This window comes from Girardinichthys multiradiatus, chromosome 3 (genome assembly GCF_021462225.1).
Source record: "Girardinichthys multiradiatus isolate DD_20200921_A chromosome 3, DD_fGirMul_XY1, whole genome shotgun sequence".
NCBI lineage: Eukaryota > Metazoa > Chordata > Actinopteri > Cyprinodontiformes > Goodeidae > Girardinichthys > Girardinichthys multiradiatus.
In genome coordinates, this window is record NC_061796.1 from 6,752,900 (window position 1) to 6,772,262 (window position 19,363).

Here is a 19,363-nt window from a genome sequence, read left to right on the forward strand (position 1 = left end):
GGAACATGCAAAGGTGGTATACAGTTACTGCACCTCCCTGCCTTATTGGATATTAAGTGTTCACTTGTTGGTTATAGTGAAATTATAAAAGTGAAATGGTAATAAAGATAAAAACTTATTTAAAAAGACCCAGGAGTCATAGTTTGGTGAATAAGGACTCAAATGCAGAGCTGAACTCAAGTGAAGCTGAGTTTTTTAAGAATAAAATCAAGGCAAAAAACTTACAAAAACGTCCTGAATGAGGAGAGCAAATGGGGAACAGAACCAGGTATGGAAAGTAATCCAACTGTGAGAGGAGAATGGTAAATGGCCCGCACTTGTATAACGCTTTATCAAGTCCTAGGACTCCAAAGCGCTTTACACTACAATCAGTCATCCACCCATTCATACACACATTCACACACTGTCAGTTGTACACTACATTGTAGCCACAGCCCCCCTGAGGCTGCCCTCTGCCACCATCAGCAGACAAGGACACAATGACTTAGCCGGATGGAGCGGGGGTTAGAATCGGCAACCCACCAGTTACAGGATGAACTCCTATCACCTCAGCCACTGCCGTCCACAGAGAAGAGTGGCAGAGAGCGAAAGCAATGGAGAAGATGAAGTCAGCAGAAGAAAAGCAAAAAACAATGGGATATATACTGAGGCAAGGGAGGAGATATGGCAGGCAAACCAAAAGAGTAGTCAAAGGACATCTGGAGCAGCTTTGGCAGAGGGAAGGCAGAGCTGAAGGAGGGAGAGTAATTAATACAGATGAGCTAAGCAGAGATACAGGGAAACTATAAATCGGGGGGAGGGTAAACAGATCTAAGAGGATCAACACTAAATGTAAAAAAAGCCACTGGAATAAACCATAGAAGCACACACTGATAAGGAAAATACCTAATGATAATAGAGACAAAATGAACAGCAAATAAATGGTCAAAACACACACAATGACAGTCACATTCAAATTAGAGCCAGATGTAGTGTTTACATTTTTCTTTAAGAGCTAACTTCACACCCCTTAGGTTATTGATTCTTTTATTGTGAGACTGTTGATGAGAATTGCAAGATGCAGGTGGACGTTTCGACTGCCCAGACATGAAAAGGGCTTAATGTGGGTAAACAATAAATTATACATACAGATTAAATTTATTTGTAATTTACTGATTATTGCTTTTACTTCACTTTGCGTACACTTCTTCTCCAGGATTTGAATACTACTGTTCCCATTCTAAAACATAAGCTAATGTGTAATTCAACAGCTAAACAATAAATGACTCTCCAGGGGGCATAACTCGTGATTTGTTCAAACAATATTTGACTCCTGTTAACCCTACAATCACAGATCTCTCTCACTTTCCTTAAGGCAACTTTTTTCATTTAAATAGGCACCCCACCTTTATTTCCTGGTATGATTTCCTGTTTGTGTTCAGCACAACTCTGCCTGCCAAGGCTGGGAGATAGACAGTGATGGTGTTGCCTTTGACAACTTCTCTCAGAACTGTGATGATATGTTATTACAGATTGGCTCACGACACAGCCTGTCCAGATGTAGGTGTTTGTCCGGGGTTATGAGTGGCAGTCGATAAAACGTCTGATAAAATGACTATCATCATGGCACTGCTCTCAGCATCTCTGCTGACACCTGTCCTGCTGTTCGAATGCACTAGTGTTTTGCAACATTGCATTACAGTGGAACAAATTCCAGACAAAATACTCCTTTTATTTGAATAAATGCGCTTTAAATAAATGTCTGTCATATATAAAACAGGTGTAATTATAGGTTTTGTCATGACATCTGTTGGTCTGTTTTCCAATTATTAAATAATTCTGAGGGCAATGGATTGTTTATTTATTATTCAGGACTAACAATATTAGAGTCCACGTGGTGAACACATGTTGAAAGTATTAGGGGCAATTATTTGGCCACCTTTAGTTTAATCCTCAGCTTTAATGTCCGCACACAGCATGTAAATTGAAAGACATGTACCCAATTTAGTTCTGAGTCACAGTTAAATGTGTTATCCCAAAGTGGAGCTGCTCAATATCCACCTTTGTGCAAGATATACAGTGCTGTGAAAAAACATTTTCCCCTTACAGATTTTTTTCTGATTTTCCTTTCTTGCCACACCTAAATGTTTAAATTTTTGTCATGATTTGGAGTTTCTTTTTGACATTTTTAATATCTGACAAAGATAGCCAGAGTAAATATTAAATGCAGTTTAAACTGATGATTTAATTTAACAAGGAAAATAAGCTTCTTCTTCCGTACAGGGTTACGGGGGAGCTGGTGCCTTCTTCCAGTGGTCTACAGGCGAGAGGCAAGTTACACCCTGGTCAGGTCGCCAGTCCATTGCAGGGCAATACAGAGACACACAGGACAAATAACTATGCACACATCTATTCATACCTAAGGGCAATTGAGAGAGACCAATTAACCTAACTGTTTTCGGACTGTAGTAGGAAGCTGGAGTACCCAGAAAGAACCCCTGCTTGCACAGGGAGAACATGCAAGCTCCATGCAGAAAGACAAGTCAGGAGTCAAACCTAGGACCTTCTCGCAGCAAAGCAACAGCGCTACCAACTGCGCCACAGTTCAGCTATTCTATCCAAATCTAACCTGGACTAAAAACAAATACAGCTGCCTCCCACGGTTAAATTGAAATGTATCTTTAATTCCCTATATTTTTCTGGTCCAGTTTTACTAGTCATGCCCAGGTCTGATTGCTACCAGACCTGTGAAATCAAGAGGCTACTGACATAGACCCTATCTGCCTATCTGAGGTAGGCTGAAAAAGACTTCAAGATCCTGTCTGAAGAATATTCAAGATCAATTGAGAAACAAAGTTGTTGTTATCTGTTAGAATGGAAAATGTTAAGTCTTCCAAAGTTAATCCCAGAAAATAATGTGAACTCATCAAGGAGGTCATAAAAGTACCCAGAACAACATCTAAAGTACAGAAGGCTTCAACTGCATCGGCAAAAAACTGGTCATGATTCATCTTCCATTTGAGAGTTCCAAAGCAAAAACCACTGCTGACCAAAATAATAACAAAGAAAATGTCACATATGACAAAAAGATCTGCAATATAAAAGACTCATTAGCAGTTATTGAAAATGCTTAATCGGAGTTGTTTGCCCCCTTCCAACACCATTTAGAGGTCAGTCAGTCAGTCAGTTTCTACCGCTTATTCCATAGTGGGTCGCGGGGGAGCTGGTGCCTATCTCCAGCAGTCTATGGGAGAGAGGCGGGGTACACCCTGGACATTATTAAATGATATCACAATTTCAGATAATTGTCTGAAGGAGAAATGTACGATGAAAATATTGTCTCAGCTTATTAAAGTTTGAACTTTTATCAAACGTTACCTGCTGTCTCAAGAGTGTGGATTATTCCAGAGTTTCACCTTCCCTAATTCCGTCTCTTAACTCACTTAACTTAAAATCTTGACGCAACACCTGTTTTTCTCCAGCCAGAAAGGTCACCCCGACTGGAAGGCTCTTGGCTCTGGTTCAGTTTGTTGTAAACCTGAAGGGTTGCTCACTTTTAATTTGAAACTCTATTGAACAAAAAAGAAAGTCTGCGAAGATACAAAAACAAAATAAAACTTTGCAGGAACTTCACAGAGAATTTTTGCTGAAAGTAACATGATGAAAGTAAGTGTTGAATGAAAATAAAATTATATATATCGCAACTGAAAATTATGAAGGCAATCAGGCCTCGGTTTTGACTCAGCTGGGCGGGCTTATTATCATTTCTGTGATTCAGTTTTGATTTTTCTGTTGAGTCTCTGAACTCAGCTTCCTCTGTAGCCAACAGCTGCCGGGAAGGGAGTCCTCACGGAGGCCTGATCAGCCAATCATACGTGCACTTTGGCCAACTTGCGCTGCTAATCAGCAAATATGAAAAATGGATTCTATTTTTTTCTAGCACATTCTTTAGACAAGAAAGATAGCAAGCATGTATACAATCAATAAGAAATTGTAGATAAAATTTTCTCCTGGCTGAAACAGTTGTACATTCAAGGTTTCCAACAGAGACTTTATTGAATATAATGGCAAGTTCACCTTCAAAATGTATCACATTTATAAAAATGAAAGTTAACTGATCATGGATAATTCTTTAAAGCTTTCTGAATTTCTGAATAAATCCAAGAAAGGATCATTTAGACACCACTTATTTTATGTAAAACACTTCAGGGTCAAAAACATATAATAGACTGCTGACGCTAAAATTAAAAGGTAAACATAATTCGAAGTGGGTAAAATATCAAATCTGCTATGTTCTGTTTACTACATTTGCATAATGATAACAGTGTCCCTTCTTATAAACAACTTGTTTAACAAGTCAATGAAACACCAGACAAGCTGGCAAAGATGTCAGATCACTTACTTCAAAATAATTATTACATCTGTGCCATATGTTTGCATTTGGTTTGTGCACATTTGATTAAATCCAAACGTGATTTCTGCAGTCCAACATTTCAAGGACTTAATAACATAACCAGCTGTTGCTAGAGATGTAGAAAAGTTACCCCATCAAATGCTAATTTAATACACATAACACGTCAAACTTCCTAATGTATGGAGAAATATGCCTTGCAGCTGTCACAGGAAGGTACAAAGGCATGTGTTTCTGACACCACTGTGAGAATATAGGCTGTGAACTAAAGATAAATAAAGAAAATAGCAAACAAACCTTTTTTTAGTATAGAATATTTGCATTTAAGGACTGTGGTGATTTTTAGATTTAAGAATGTATAATGTTTTTCACTAGCTCGGTCAAAGTACATAATCAGCTATATTATAATAAGGTTATTAAAGAGACTGACATTTTGAAGTATTATACAAAACATCTTAGTGTCAACCATTTGTTAATATTTGTGCGTATAAATGTCACCCAGTGTCTGGGTGCCATGATCCTGCAATAGACAGCATGGGTATTGCTATCATTATAAGATTTGGGCTGCAGCCTGAACCAAATGACAAGACAGGACATGTTTTTGCTAGCCATTCTGGTATTACTTGTCTGGCAACTCTGGAAGCAAAATTGAGCAAATTAAAATGAATGTGTCACTTCTAGATTTATTATTATTAAATCAGTGATATAAATGGAATAAAAATGACAAAAAACCTTGTTTATCATAATTCTTTCTATGGGAATAATGTATAATTAAAAATAATCATGATAGGGTGACATTTTCGGCAGCACTGCAACTGTTGTTAATTTGAAAACTCTGTGAATGGCATGTAGCTGTCTCAAATAACAAGTACATGTAAACCTGTTGTCGCTGCTGAGTTATATTTCAGCAACCTGTACTGCTTCATATTCTCTGAATTCATCCCAAATGTTGCAAAAGTACTCATACCTTATTGAACGTTCCCACATTTTGTGACATTAAAACCACATTGTAACTTTTGTAATAGACCAACACGCTGTACTGCACACACTGAGAAGTGGAAGAAAAAGGATTCATAGTTTTCTAAAGGGTTTACAAATAAAAATCTGAAAAATGCGGCATGCATTTGTAGGCCCCTTTTCTCTGATTTACTCTCCTAAATAAAATATAGTGATGCCAGTTACCTTCAGATGACAGCTGTGTGTAATTTAATCTTAAAATAAATACTATTGTGAGGTGTTGGTGGTACGTTAGAGAACTTTACTAAACAAACAGCATCCTGAAAATCGAGGAACACAGCTGACATATCTGGGCCTGAGTGGTGGAAAATTTTAAAACAAGGTTAGGTCAAGGGATCCGTTGCAATTCTGGGGACAACATGGTGACAGGACAAGTATCATTTATGTACTAAATAATGCTGGCCTTTATGAAGAAGCTGTAAGAAAAAAGCCATTAATGACCAATTTATTGTATCTATTTACCAATATACTTTACCATAGGGCTGCATATTAGAAAATCTTGCGATAGCAATAATAAACAAGCATATATTTGTAATATATGCTTGTTTTCTTCTTTCCTTCCTTTCTCATCTGTGCTTCCTACACTCTGTGACCTTTAGCATTTAGGGAAAAGTTTTTTTGTGTCAAGTGTAAGCATCTGCTGTTGTGAGACTCTGTCCAATTAACTAAATATTATGTTAGCATGTTAAATGCAAGTTCATAACACCATATATATATATATTGGCCAATAATTATTACACTTCAAACGGTCCTTTGCAATATAATTTGTGCACACACTGATATTGCCATGATGATATATCCGTGATATATTGTGCCGCCTTACTTTACGATTAGTATTGTTTATGTTTAATTAGTGACATTTCTGACTAAGATCTTAAGACCCCACACTTCCTGATCCATTAACACCTCTGACCCCAATTCTGAAAACCATTGTTTAAATAATAGGATGCTCATCTGTTTGAATGGACCATTCAAAGTCCACACCTTAATCCAACTCAGAATGTTTCATGTGTTGAAAATTGATCTTGACAGGAGCTTTCCATCCTATTTGACTGAGTTTTGGCTATTTTGCAAATAAGTAAAAAACCTCCTCGGTGTGTAGATACATCAAGAAGGTAGACACATACGTCAGAAGACTTGTAGCTGCATTTGCAATAGGTGGTCCTACATTCTATTGATTTAGGGGAGCTGAATATTAACACATCACCGATTTTTATTTGCTGCCATGTCACAATCATGCACTTTATTGAGTTGGTCCATCACATAAAATTCCAATAAATACGTTTGTGGTTGTGACATGACAAAACCTAATGTGTATGAATACTTTTGGAATGCATGGTACATGTCACTTAAATATAGATTAACCCTATTGCACAAAAGAATCTGCCATGTTCCTGCAAAAAAGCCAAATATGTTCTTTTTTCCTCACAAATGTGATTTTCAGCACGCAGTCAGGTTGAGTTGAGCTTAAACACCACGGCGTCATTTCTACATTTGGCCACTTGGAGACGCCCGGCTCATGCTTTGAGTGGAAAAGCTGGGGAGGGAAAGTGGGCTTGGGAAAGAACATTTCTCGCCTGAACTGTTTACCCTGACGTCAGTTTGCAGAAGTAGCTCTGCCCGGTCTGCCTCCAGTGTCTCTGAAACTCCACTCAGTTAAAAAACAAAACTGAGGGAAATAGATGGGCTCCGCTTTGCTTGCCGCTGCCTTCCTGGAACTCACGGAGTGAATGAAATGACTTGTTCTTCTCATGTAAAGTGGACTAAAACATCTACATGATGAACACCTGCGCCTTTCTGCTGATTTTAAGTGTCCAGATCTACGCCGATGGCATCGAGGGGCCAACAGGTAAGACTGATGTAGATCCTGGTCTCCTGAAGCGAAGCTGGGAAGTTTGGGTTTTTTACATGGTTGTGAAAGTCCGCTGAGAAGAAAAGCGGAGCGGGTCTGGTGAAAGATGACAACTTTGGACCCCAGCATTCCTGCTCTTTTCTTAGGCTTTTGTCTCTTTTGTCTAGCGACTCTAATGATAACGCTTTCAAATAACTTGGATCATATTGTAAACCGATTCACATGTTTTAGTCTGAGTCACAAAAATGTTAGATATTTAGAAAGGCGTGCGCTGAATGTCCCCCAAACAACACGATCCTCTGCATCTATCTGACCTAAACCCGGTGAAATCCCCAGGTAGACTAAAATATTTGATTATGTGGGCAAAACTAAGCCAACCGAGCGAGAGAGAAAAGGGCATAAGCTGCAAAGAAGATGTGAATCAAAATATGCCAAGTCTCCCAAATCTCCCCCACATCCTTAATCAATCCTTTCATGGAGTAAAAACCTGAAGACTTTCCATGCTGGAATATGGTTGCATAGTTGATTCATTGACTCCATAAAAGTTCGACATCCAAGTGTGGGTTTTTGCAAAGGGATCATCATTGTTTATATAAACCAAAATTCTTCCTTCTCTAAGGAGAAGTTGCTCCCATCCATTCTGAGATTTTTATTTTCTCCAAAGGTGAGCACAGAGCCGGGCCAAGATCACATGAAACCAGTGGTGGTTCTAGCATTCATTGTGCCCTGTGAACCCCTCCCCCCCCCAAAAAAAAATGCAAAAACAATTGACTTTTTATTAGAGTTTGACAGAGCCATTTGGGACAAAAAATAAAAATATCTGTGAAAAATAATAAAAGGATGAGCTAAGTTAAAAGACATGCTATGACCTGAAATAAAACCCCCCTTTTGCATGTATATTCTCACAACTAATACAATTTCAATTTTATAATCATATATTTATTAATCAGGCATACAACGATACATTTAGGTAAGCCTGACTCATTGGGTTTGTAAAAATGAGGGAAGCCAATTCAGGAGTTCATCAATATTTTTAAGAAAACTTATAAAGTCTTTGTAATGATTGTGTAAAATTTCAGGTTTGATATGTATTGCACCTTTTGTGCTAATGTTAATTAATTCCCTATGAACAAAAAAGTGTCACACTTACCTACCAAATTAGAAGATTTAAATTACATACCAAGTTGAAGATCATAACTTACAGGCAGACCATTTTATATATTTATTTGCTACTTTATACTGGCCCCAACAATATGCAACCCTGGACAGTGAGCTTTAATGGGACCATTTTGGACCGTCAGCAGAATTCAGTTTGGGACAACTATGACAGTTTAAATTAAATGCAACAAAGGAACTATGAATTTATTAAAAACACAAGATATGTCACTTTAATTATTGACACTTTAAATTATTATTTTATTGATATATCTATAAAGGGCTGCATGGTGACACAGTTGGTAGTGTTGCTGCTTTGCAGCGAGAAGGCTCTGGCTTCGACTTCCAACCTGGGCCTTTTCTGGGGGTTTACATGTTCTCCTTAGCTATGTATGGGTTCTCTCCGGGTACTCTGGCTTTCTCCCACAGTCAAGAAACATGACCCAAGACATGGGTTAATTGGTTTCTCTAAAATTGCCCTGGCACGAGTGTTTGGTTGTTTGTCTCTTTCATAAGATGCCAGAGAGAGTGACCAGAGCTCAGTTTCGCTTTAAGAAAGGTCGAGCATTTTCCCCAAGGTTGTTTTGCACTGACGGTCAGCTGCCTGAAATAAGGCAAAAAATAATAACCAATGAAACAGTAACAATAAAATACCACGTAATTTTCAAACTATAAATATTTTCGTCCATATGATTACAACTAGTTCATTGATGAATTCTTATAAATCCTAAATATATTCAAGTGAGAAAATATCCTAAATTCTATTATTAATAAACCTATGAAGTGAATTTAAAAGTAGGCTTATTCTACATAAATGTAACAATTATCTCAAAAGGTTTGGCATCTGTATTCTGTGTGAGAAGTCAAACTCTTTTGAGGGCCCCTGCTCACCTGAGAACCCCTATGCAGAAACCTAGTTTGCTTATATCTTTGGCCGGCTCTGGATAAATGGCTGCCTTTGGTCTTTTGGGGTTGTGGAAATAGACTTTTTTTTCCCATTTGATTTTATTCCATTGATAAAACTATGCTATTTCAGGCTTTTACTGCATTCATATGTGACCTAGTGTTTCAGCAGGATAACATCTTTTCAAAATTCAAATCCATCAGAGAGGTGGACAAACAAAGTGTTTGAAAATAAACATGTTTTACGGGACACAAACCTTTTCATAATCATTCAAATTTAGCTATTCACACTCAGCTCTGTTCCCTGAATTTTGCCTGGTATTTGCCCAGAGCTCCATGATGGCTCTTTTGTTGGAAAGCTGATATGATCTGGGGCCTGTTTCTGTTGCAAACACCCAAATATAAAAATGTGCCCCTGTTGTGGAGATAAAACAACGGGAATAAACCATTACCACTGATAACATTTACACTGCAACGCTCTGATCAACACCTTGGGATTCAGATCCACTCGATATGTTGTCATTAAAACTGGGCCTGTTCTTATATTTCATTAGAAAGGATTTTCAGTATAAGCGTTATATGTACAAGTGAAGCAGTAATATGAGGAACTGAGAGGAGCACTTCCTTAAGAGGAATGGGCTGAGACATATGACGGATTAAATCATGCATACAGGTAATTAAAAGAGTTCAATGGAAGAATAACGCTTCACTATGCGGCGCTGTGTGTGAGTTTCTGTCAACAAATATTTACATGCTGTTTGGTGTTCGGTTTGTGAGCCTCGCAGTCAGAGCCATTGCCTTCCCATTAGCAATTAATAGTCACAGCTGGCAGGTGTCGAGGCTTTTCTACCCCCTCCGCCCTGCCTATTCTTCATGCATCTCAGCCTGAATGGAAAACAAATGAAGGGACAGGAATGGAGCCTTCAATCCCACTGGAGAAGACCACAACCTTACATTGGAGGCTGTATAGCAGACTGTTTGGGGTTCTTAACCCATTTCACTTGGTCTAATACACATATTGCCCAGTATTCATGTTGTCACATTAGAACCTCGGATGTCAATGTATTTTATTGGGATTTCATGAGAGACAAACACAAACTAGTGCATAATTGTGAAGCGAGGAAAATAAAACGTAGTTTTGAAAGCCTACAACAGGTTTTCTACAAGGATCGGCCTGTATTTAGCATCATACATCCTACCATAACCCTATCCAATTTCCTAGTCTTTGCTGAAGAATAGAATCCCCACAGCATGATGCTGCCACCACCATGCTTCTTTTGGTGTTTAAGGTGATGGGAACTGTTAGTTTTTCCCCCATGTCCCATTGTTGTGTTTGTGTATCACTTAAAAGCCCATTAAATATATTGAAGTCTGTCATTGTAATGTGACAAAATGTGAAAAGTTCAAGGGGTATGAAAACTTTTGCAAGGCACTGTAGCTACTAATTTCATTTTGATCTTTGTTGTTGAGTTCCAGGCATTTTGTATTTTTTTTTTAAGTCTTGCTGTCGCTTCTTGGTTTTGAGATATGGAGGCTTTTTACTCGACTCGACTGACTGCAGTGGTTGATAAAAGGAAAAAAAACATTCAGTGTCCCGGTTTTGCTCTATGTTTTTTGAACCTTAGTTGACACTTTCATGCATCCTAATTCTCCTATGGGCTTTTTTATCACTGCTTGCCCACCAGCCATTTCCTCTATTAACAGTGAAGATTGACAACTGAGAGGTATAATTACCCCTTGACTGATGACTCATTCCCAAGACTGATCTAAATTTAAGGCAGAATGTCCATTTCGCCTGTTCGAGTGAATGAGATAACACTTGGACTGAGATGAAAAGAGCTGTGAAGCTGAGCCTGGCTGGCTAAAGCATGGCGTAGAATGACTAACATTTTAGGACTTTAGGTTTAAACTGCATAAACACCAGTATAGGATATGTCATCAGAAACAACACATACATATGACCATTGAAAAATGGTGAGTTTATCGAAGAATCATTGAATAAATAAAGCAAACATGACAGGAGTGTGTTTTTAAATTGAAGTATTTTGTGTTTTCATTTAACATACCTGGCCAGAAATTGTTGCAGTCCACCATCCCTTGCCATGTATGTAAGGGTGCTGTACCTGTACATGATAAGAGTAAGAGGACACGTGAATATGTCAACTGCTGCTCTGTTTATAAGATTCTGCCATTTTGTGCGCCCTTACATTGATTTTAAATTAGTTTCAGCTGAAGATCTGGACTTGCTTAAAACAGGTTGCTTGAAAATATAAATTTTTCAAAATGTGTTCATAATGGTGGAAGAGGAATTCAGTGATTGTACTAAAGTAAATATTGTTGTGATGCTCTTACTGCTGTTCTGCTTTTGTTGGGTAACTCTGGGTTCTTGACACTTTAGGTCAGGAGGCGTTCTAGCGGTGCTAACTCCTCGGTAGTGATGGGGAAGATGACCACGTTAGGTCAAGATTTTGACTACCAAAGCAGATAGATTGTATGATCAAATCTACGACACATTCTGCCCATTGCTGTTCTATGCACATGCTTGATTGCATCATTTTTATTTTCTTTCCTTTTTCTTTTGCTTCAGAAACTATGATGCTGCAAAAATACACTTTTTTAAAGCTTTGCATCAAAATAGTTCTTACTTGAAACAACTTGACAAAATTGCACAAACAGATAGATATTTGTTCAAAAATGTTCTTTGGGCCAAATGTTCTGTTATTTGTTTTTCTTGACGCACAGTTATTTTTCAGGAAATGATGACAAAATCATTGCTGCAATTTTATTGTAGGATGACAGACGTAGTCTTGTAGCTTGTTGCAATCTTTTATTTCGAAACAGTGTTTAATATATAAAAAAAAAAAATGAGATTATATTTTCGCTAATAACTCACCCCTACTACCCAGAAGTAAATCTACTGTAAGCTGTTTATTGTACCAGCAGACACATTAACTCTTGTAGCTTGTTGCAAAAGTTTGTTTTACAAATACTTTACCTTAAAAAGAAAAGGTGACTGGTTGTGTACCTCTGCTATCTACAATATACATGTCTTTTTTTTTTTTTGAAAGAACAATTTCCAATCATGCTGTTGTTCTTCCCTTTTTACAAAGGGAAGGGTGATGCAATTCTGCATTCACATGAACAGAGTTACCTTTTATACTGCTGCTTCAGGGGCATGATGCTCTCTGCAATAATGTTTTTAAACGATAAGTCGTCGCTACGAATAAAAATCTGCATCCTGTTAACAAGTGGGTTTTTCAAGACATTTTGTAATAAATATTCCCTCTTTGGTTATTTTCAGCCAAACATAACAATTTAAAAATGTGCGTTCATAATCTATGATGCCACTTTGGCTGTATGATGAACGCCACTTGTGGAGCGCTAAATGTTGGTGTAAGAGACATTCTGGGACACTATTAAGGCCAATATTGACAAGCATAGAGCCACCATTAGCCTTATACATAGCTGACTGGTGCTTGCAGAAACAGGTGGGGAAGGGGTGTTGCTACTTTATTGTCTATATGACCACATAAAACAACACGCAATTTCTGTCATCTTATCAAAAGGGAATTAAACAAATGGAGGGGTTTGAAATATATTTTTAAAAAAGCAGAAACTGTTACAAACTCTGCAGTTTTACTATCAATCAATATAATCAATTAAGTAAATAGAATTAAGCATTTGCTGACATAAAATAAATATATGAACATGTGATTTAATATAGAGATTTGTTCAGAAGACCCCTATAACAGCACACTTTTATTTATTGGACAGTTAAAAACAGTTTCCAAGAAATGTTTTTCACATTTACACTTTTAAATTATGCTGCTGAACCAATTTACATGTTGTCTGTTTAAGGAGAGTGTTATTATTGTGACATTATTCATCTAATGTTTCCTATTTGCCGCTCTCACATACTGGCTCTGAAGAGTCCATTAGATGTGCTTAGTCTAATAAGCATCTATCTGAATAGAAGAAAAAAAAGGAGCTCATGTTACCTTACTGAAAAACTGGTGGTGGAAGAAAAAAATATTCTTACTGGGAAATTGCTTTTTTTTTTCTTGTCTCTAATCCTCTGAGCGAAAGTGTTTCCTGCTGGAGCAAAGGGCCACCATCTGTGGATAGACCATGAGGAGGCAATGGGGATTGGCCCTTCATCAGACTCCTGAAAAACTGTGTTGGAATTTCGTCACTGTGGGATCGCAGGCGGTAACTCAGGCAGCAGATGGAAAACTTTGCATCCAGGGGAGGTGGGTTTTTATAGGTGAAGGACGTGGGTAGGGACCGCCTGAGAGAGAGAAGATGAGGAGCATAGAGAGATTTACTCAGATGGATGTTTTTGTTTTCAGCTGAGCCCATAGCAAGCTGAGCTGTGTGTGATTAGATAGTGTAAATGAGATGAGGCCTGTGCCCTGCATCATGTCTGACCTATAGTAATGTGGGTCTACGTGTTGTAGTGCCACACCTCTATTGCCTTACTCTCCCTGGTGGATTGGAAAAATACCCACCGACTGTGTGTGCTTGAGGAATCCTGCTCCATCCTTAGTGTCAGCACGATTAATGTTGCCCTCTCATCGGTGAAAGCATGTGGGCCCTCCTCTCATTCGAGCCAGTCTCATTTCTCATTTGGTTGTGATGGATCTAGGTTTGAGATGCGCTGACGGTGCAGACATTTTTCATGTGAGACCACAGCTCCGACTTTTCCTGTGAATGCTGCGTTAATTTAATCCTGCTAAGCATTTTCGTGTTCTCGTTTTAATGATCACATTTACAGCTTTGTTTGTTTTCTTTGTGTTTAAGGTTTCTACATACTGGCACATCTCAATAAATTAGAATTTTAAAGAATTTAAATAAATTAGAATCAAACTTCACTTTAGTAATTTAATAAAAAAATGAAACTCATTTATTATATAGGTTCAGTACACACAGAGTGATATATTTCAACCTTTTATTGGATAATTTGGATAATAATGACACCTAAATAAAACCCCAAATTCAGATCATAAAAAAATCTGAATACATAAGACCAATAAGACCCGTTGGGTAACCCATGCCTTAAGATAAATATCGTCGGTACAATATAGACAAACAACCAATGATTACACAATTCTTTTAATTTTGTTACATCACAGAATTACGTATCTTTGTTTGTGTTGTACTCTACTGGGAATGCAATGATTCTGGTGGCATTTTTGGTTACTTGATGCTAATATGAAGGATTAATAGGCATGTGTTGTCTTTATCATATCTTCAGGTGTTTTTTTCAAGCCGGAATGTCAAGCCAGAGCAGGAGGACTCGAAGCCTTATACAGACAAGCTGATTCTGGGATGATCCATTTGTAGTGCACTGCCTTGGGGTGTATGTGTTTGCCACACCGTTTTTAAAAGAATAATTGCATGCATATGCAATCAAACAATCTAATTACACCATAGTTGTTTTAATATTTGTGGCAGTTGTTTTAATATTTGTGGATACTGCTAAATATCCTGTGTGTTTTGATTGTTTGAAATTTTGCATAAAATGTCAATTAGTGGTTGTTTGTCTTATAGGAGGAGCTTCCAGTATGAAACTCCTTCTAGAAGCTCCAATGCCAGGGATGTGCAGTTTGAGCCCCAAGAGGCACATAGTGATAAGTGCCGTAGTCAGGGACTTAGAGATATCTTTTTAATTTGAATTCAATTTTATTAATTTGAAGAATTTTTCTTTTTGTAAATATTTTGTTTCTAGAATGTACTTACACTTGCTGGAGAGAAAAAAAAATGAAAATCAAAAACATCTTGAGACATAAAATATTTAAGTCCTCCTTCCAACACTTTTAATAAAGAACTGTAGTGTTCTAGCTGACTTCACAGTTGTCCCACAGACAATTCAAAATGTATTCTCCAATCTTACTGGAGAAAAGTGGAGAGCTCCAGATTCCAGTTTTCTTGTGTTCCACAGTAAATCTGCTGTTGGTCCACCGTGTTTTATGAAGTCTAAAGTCAGTTCAGCTGTCTACTAAAACATTTGGGAGGACCTTAGAGAACCTCATAGGAGCATGATGTCTCCCATGTCAAGTGGAAGATGGGAGACACCAAACCCAACATGCAGCTGAGCCGAAAGGCGCTTTATAGCAACCTTGACAACCTTGATTCAAGCCTCAGTCTAGCCAGGGGATGTTTGCCTCCATGCCACACTGCAATGATAAAGTCATGCAAAAGGACCCCCAACCAAGTGTTCAGGGCATATAGTGTACATTGCACTGCAGAGTTTGCCTGGGAAGGATCTGGAGATAGTCGCTGAGGAGATGGATGTCTGGATTTCCTTTCCAAACATTTAATCCCTTACTTAATATTCAATAAGTGGAAGACGATGGATGGATGGATGGAAGGATTTATTTTTATTGGTCTCATGTTGTTTCTTAGATAAATCATATTTTGGTTTTCCTTGATTGTAAGCCATAATGATAAAAATTAAAATAAATAAATACTTGAATTGACTCAATGTTTAATTAATTAATTCATTAGTTTCAGTTTTTTAATGAAATTACTGAAATAAAAGAACTATTCACTGATAGTCTACCTGGACAGATGCTTGTTAGATTCTTCAGAAAGATGAATCATGCAGTGAGAGCTATATTTTTAAAGAATACAAAGAGCAGGTTTCTGTTTTAAATGCCCTGAAGATGGAATGTATGTCCACTGCCAGTTAGCCCATTTCTTCTCGGTGTGGCTCTACTCACTTAAATCAAGTCTCTCTCTCTCTCTGGTCAAAGGAGAGCACTGAAAGGAACCATTCAGATGGAAAAAAAGACCAATTGTAGATAATTATACATGATGCTTATTTTACTGTCAAGGCCTCTTTTTGTAAGGGTGTTATTGAAGGGTCAAGAATCAGGACACATAGCACAGACCACAGAATCAACAAGGGAGAAATAAAAAAGCTAATTTCCTCTCAGAAAAAAGTTAAATAGCCATTAAACATGTCAGTGAGAATCATGTGAAGTTGCCATTAACCAGTTTCCATTAACCAGAATTTGAAAAACACCAAACTATTGTCATGCCGTCCAGTAGGTTACAGGGTCACACAGGTAACACTCCCGTTTACTGTCCCTGTCGTGTCAAATACACCACGCTTTTAAAAATACTGGATGAAAATATGAATCAGATCATAAGCAAAAGAAGAAAAAAAGCACACTTTTTAAGACAAACACTGAGTGGAGCCTTTTGCTTTTTATCGTCTCTGGACATCACCAAGTTGACTGATGCATTTACAACAGAGGGGATTTAAGAGAGGCTTGTCTTTGCAAAACCAAATCAGGAAAAGGTGTAAAAAAAAGTAAATTTTCTCAGTCTGGCTTTTGACCAACAGAATTGTGTGGTGGTACCAGGGGTCGCGTTAACTGAATATTTTCCGGTTTTGACAGTTTTTTTTAAACTCTGATGGAAAAATCTTGAGGCCATCAGTCATTTTAACAGATTGTGATTCACACCCCCGACCACTTGGTGGCTAGTTAGCATATTAATTAGCTGAGTGCTTGCCGGATCAGGAAACATCTCACTCAAAGAGAATGCCAACCTTTGATCACTTCAACTGGAGAAAGTTCCCTGATTTCAAAACTATGGCTGAAGTGGCGCTTGTGATTCCAGTCCAGCGGATTCAGCTTTCAGAACAACTTTTAAAACAGCCAAGAGAGGTCGTCTATCCAAGGCAAAAGTCCAAAACCTTATGACAGTAGTCTCTGCAGCAATCCCACTACAGATATTTGATTACGCACATAAAAGTTCGCAATTCAGGTCCATGCGGACCAGGAGGAAGTTGTGAGACTTGTGCGCTCAAGTCACAGCAGGTGATCGGTTTATATTTTAAGTGCAATCATTTAATTTCAGTGTTTATATGTAGTTACTGGGACGACAGTCAGTGCTTTTTGTCAATTCGGAGAAAAAGTTAAATGTATTCATCCAATTCATGTGGATTCTCAATTCAGCTTGTTCAGATTGAATATTAATTAAAATGAATGAAAATAAATGCTATTGAATTTTTTAATATTATCATTTTAAAAAGTAAAGTAACACGTAAAAATAGATTCGGACCAGATTTATTTACCCTGTCAATCAAAATGACCGACAACGACCTCTGGGTGGTACTATATATTTCTTTGCAAAGATCTCTCCACAATCATTGATTTAAATTAGAATTGCAATGAAAAATTGACTGATGATTAGAAGTGGCTGATTTTTAGCTCTGTTGGACCGTCACAAACTCAAAAATATTTCTCTAATCTGTGAATGCATCAAACCTACCACAACACTCATTGACATTGATGCTGGTAGCCCCAAAGTTAGCTATTTTCTGTTTCAGTTAAGATGGTTTAAAAAAAGGTCAGAGGTGACAAAGCAAACCAGAAACCTTCTAAACCATATGGAGAGCAAAAACCTTCAACTGATAACAAGAAAGCTGGATGGAGTGCAGCGAAGTTGCTCCGTTTTATCCATTGGAACAATGAGCCTGTGTCACGAAACTTGGTGGATCTAAACATTTTGGCAGCTTTTTATTTCAGAATAAAGACAATTATCCGTATTCTCTTGGGAACACATACAGATACTGCTGTTTTATTAATGCTAACCTTGCTAATTGCTAATGAAGAATGCTAAAACATATATCAACTATTGACCACCCTTCTCTTGATGACATGTTTGTACCATAAGAAAGTTTCTAGAACTAGTTCCAGCTTTTCATATTGCTCAATGCTTTGTGAGTTGTTGCACATTGAGGGGGAGGATTGTTTGACCCACAAAAAGTACAGTGACTGATTAGAATCTGTACAAACTCTTCTAGCAGAACAACAGGTTTTACATCGAATCTGGAAAAACAGCCTGAAAAGCTGTGCACATGTATGAACATGCACATTTCTGTCTGACTTAACCTGATAGCTAATATGATCCATTTGGTTTAAAGAGCTATTAAGTAAAAGGTGAAAACTGGAAGTCTTGACAAAGCATACACACTCTTCAAATGTAATTCAAATATATTGCATTGCTTTATCAGACCATCCACTGACCAATTTCCAACTGTATTTAAAATAATTCACTCTGTGATAGATGAATGTACAAATATATACAGTATTACTGAAATAGAGTAAATACATTCATAGTTTGCATGTGTTAGTTTATTTTTTCTGAGGGCTGGAAACTGCATCCTAATGCCTCACCATTTAGAAAGGTGCTGAGTGACTCAGCCTGCCCCGACACAGATGCTGTCGGGGGCTTGCGTTGCCACCTCTACGGGCTCCTTAGGGTTACTGTGACACCTTCCAGTGCCCTGGAAGTGATGCCAAGACGTGAGAGACTTACAGTCTGTGGCCTGCTGTGGCCTGTCTCTTCTCTTTTTTTTCACTCTGCAGCAGCTGCCAGGGTGCAGGTTTCTCAGCTCCCTTAGCTAGGTGTTATTAAAGTGGTATTGATCTTTGGAACCCTGGGAAGTCCATTTTACTTAAGTTTGATCAAAGTGGCATCCAGCCTGTGGTCTTCGAGCTTCATGTGGGATTGGGAAATAGCTGGCGGGACTGCCAGAGCATGCATGACACAGGACAGGTATGTAACAGAGGAGTGCAACCTGGAATGTGTTGTGTAGAAGATGTAAAAAAGTATCAAAAAGTGAGACTCCCTTTCATGTTATTGCTTTAATTGACAGGATGTTGGTGCTCATTTATGCTTGAAGTTGGCAAGTTTCACTGGAATAATGTACAGATAACTTAATACTAAACTTGTCTTTTTTTCCTGGATATGATAAAGTGAGGCTGCAGAGCTTTAACTCACACACGGATGTGTAATTATCCCAAAACAAAAAGGCAGAGCTTTTATTTGCAGCCGTTTCAGTCCCCGCTTTTTCTTCCCTAAGGTAAGTGAGCTCCAGACTGCAGAAAGTGGGACTGCAAGACGGATGCTACGAGTGCCGTTCCTTATCCCCTACCCAGAGGAAAGAAAAGCCTCCTGAGCAGCTTATATTTAGACTGCTGGCTGCGTTTCAATTCTTTACCTACGTCGTCTGTGTCAACATATTTACA

At 38.0% G+C, this 19,363-nt stretch overlaps 1 protein-coding gene across 3 annotated transcripts in view; it reads left to right on the forward strand.

Annotated features, from left to right (window-relative positions):
- Nucleotides 1–7,018: 7,018 nt before the first annotated feature.
- ptprub (protein tyrosine phosphatase receptor type Ub) overlaps nucleotides 7,019–19,363 on the forward strand; it is a 310,515-nt gene continuing 298,170 nt past the window's right edge. For all 3 annotated transcript variants that reach the window (XM_047360605.1, XM_047360606.1, XM_047360607.1), the window contains exon 1: nucleotides 7,019–7,256. In XM_047360605.1, the coding sequence (XP_047216561.1) occupies nucleotides 7,184–7,256 (73 nt within the window). In that variant the 5' untranslated portion in view covers nucleotides 7,019–7,183. The remainder of the gene's footprint in view (nucleotides 7,257–19,363) is intronic.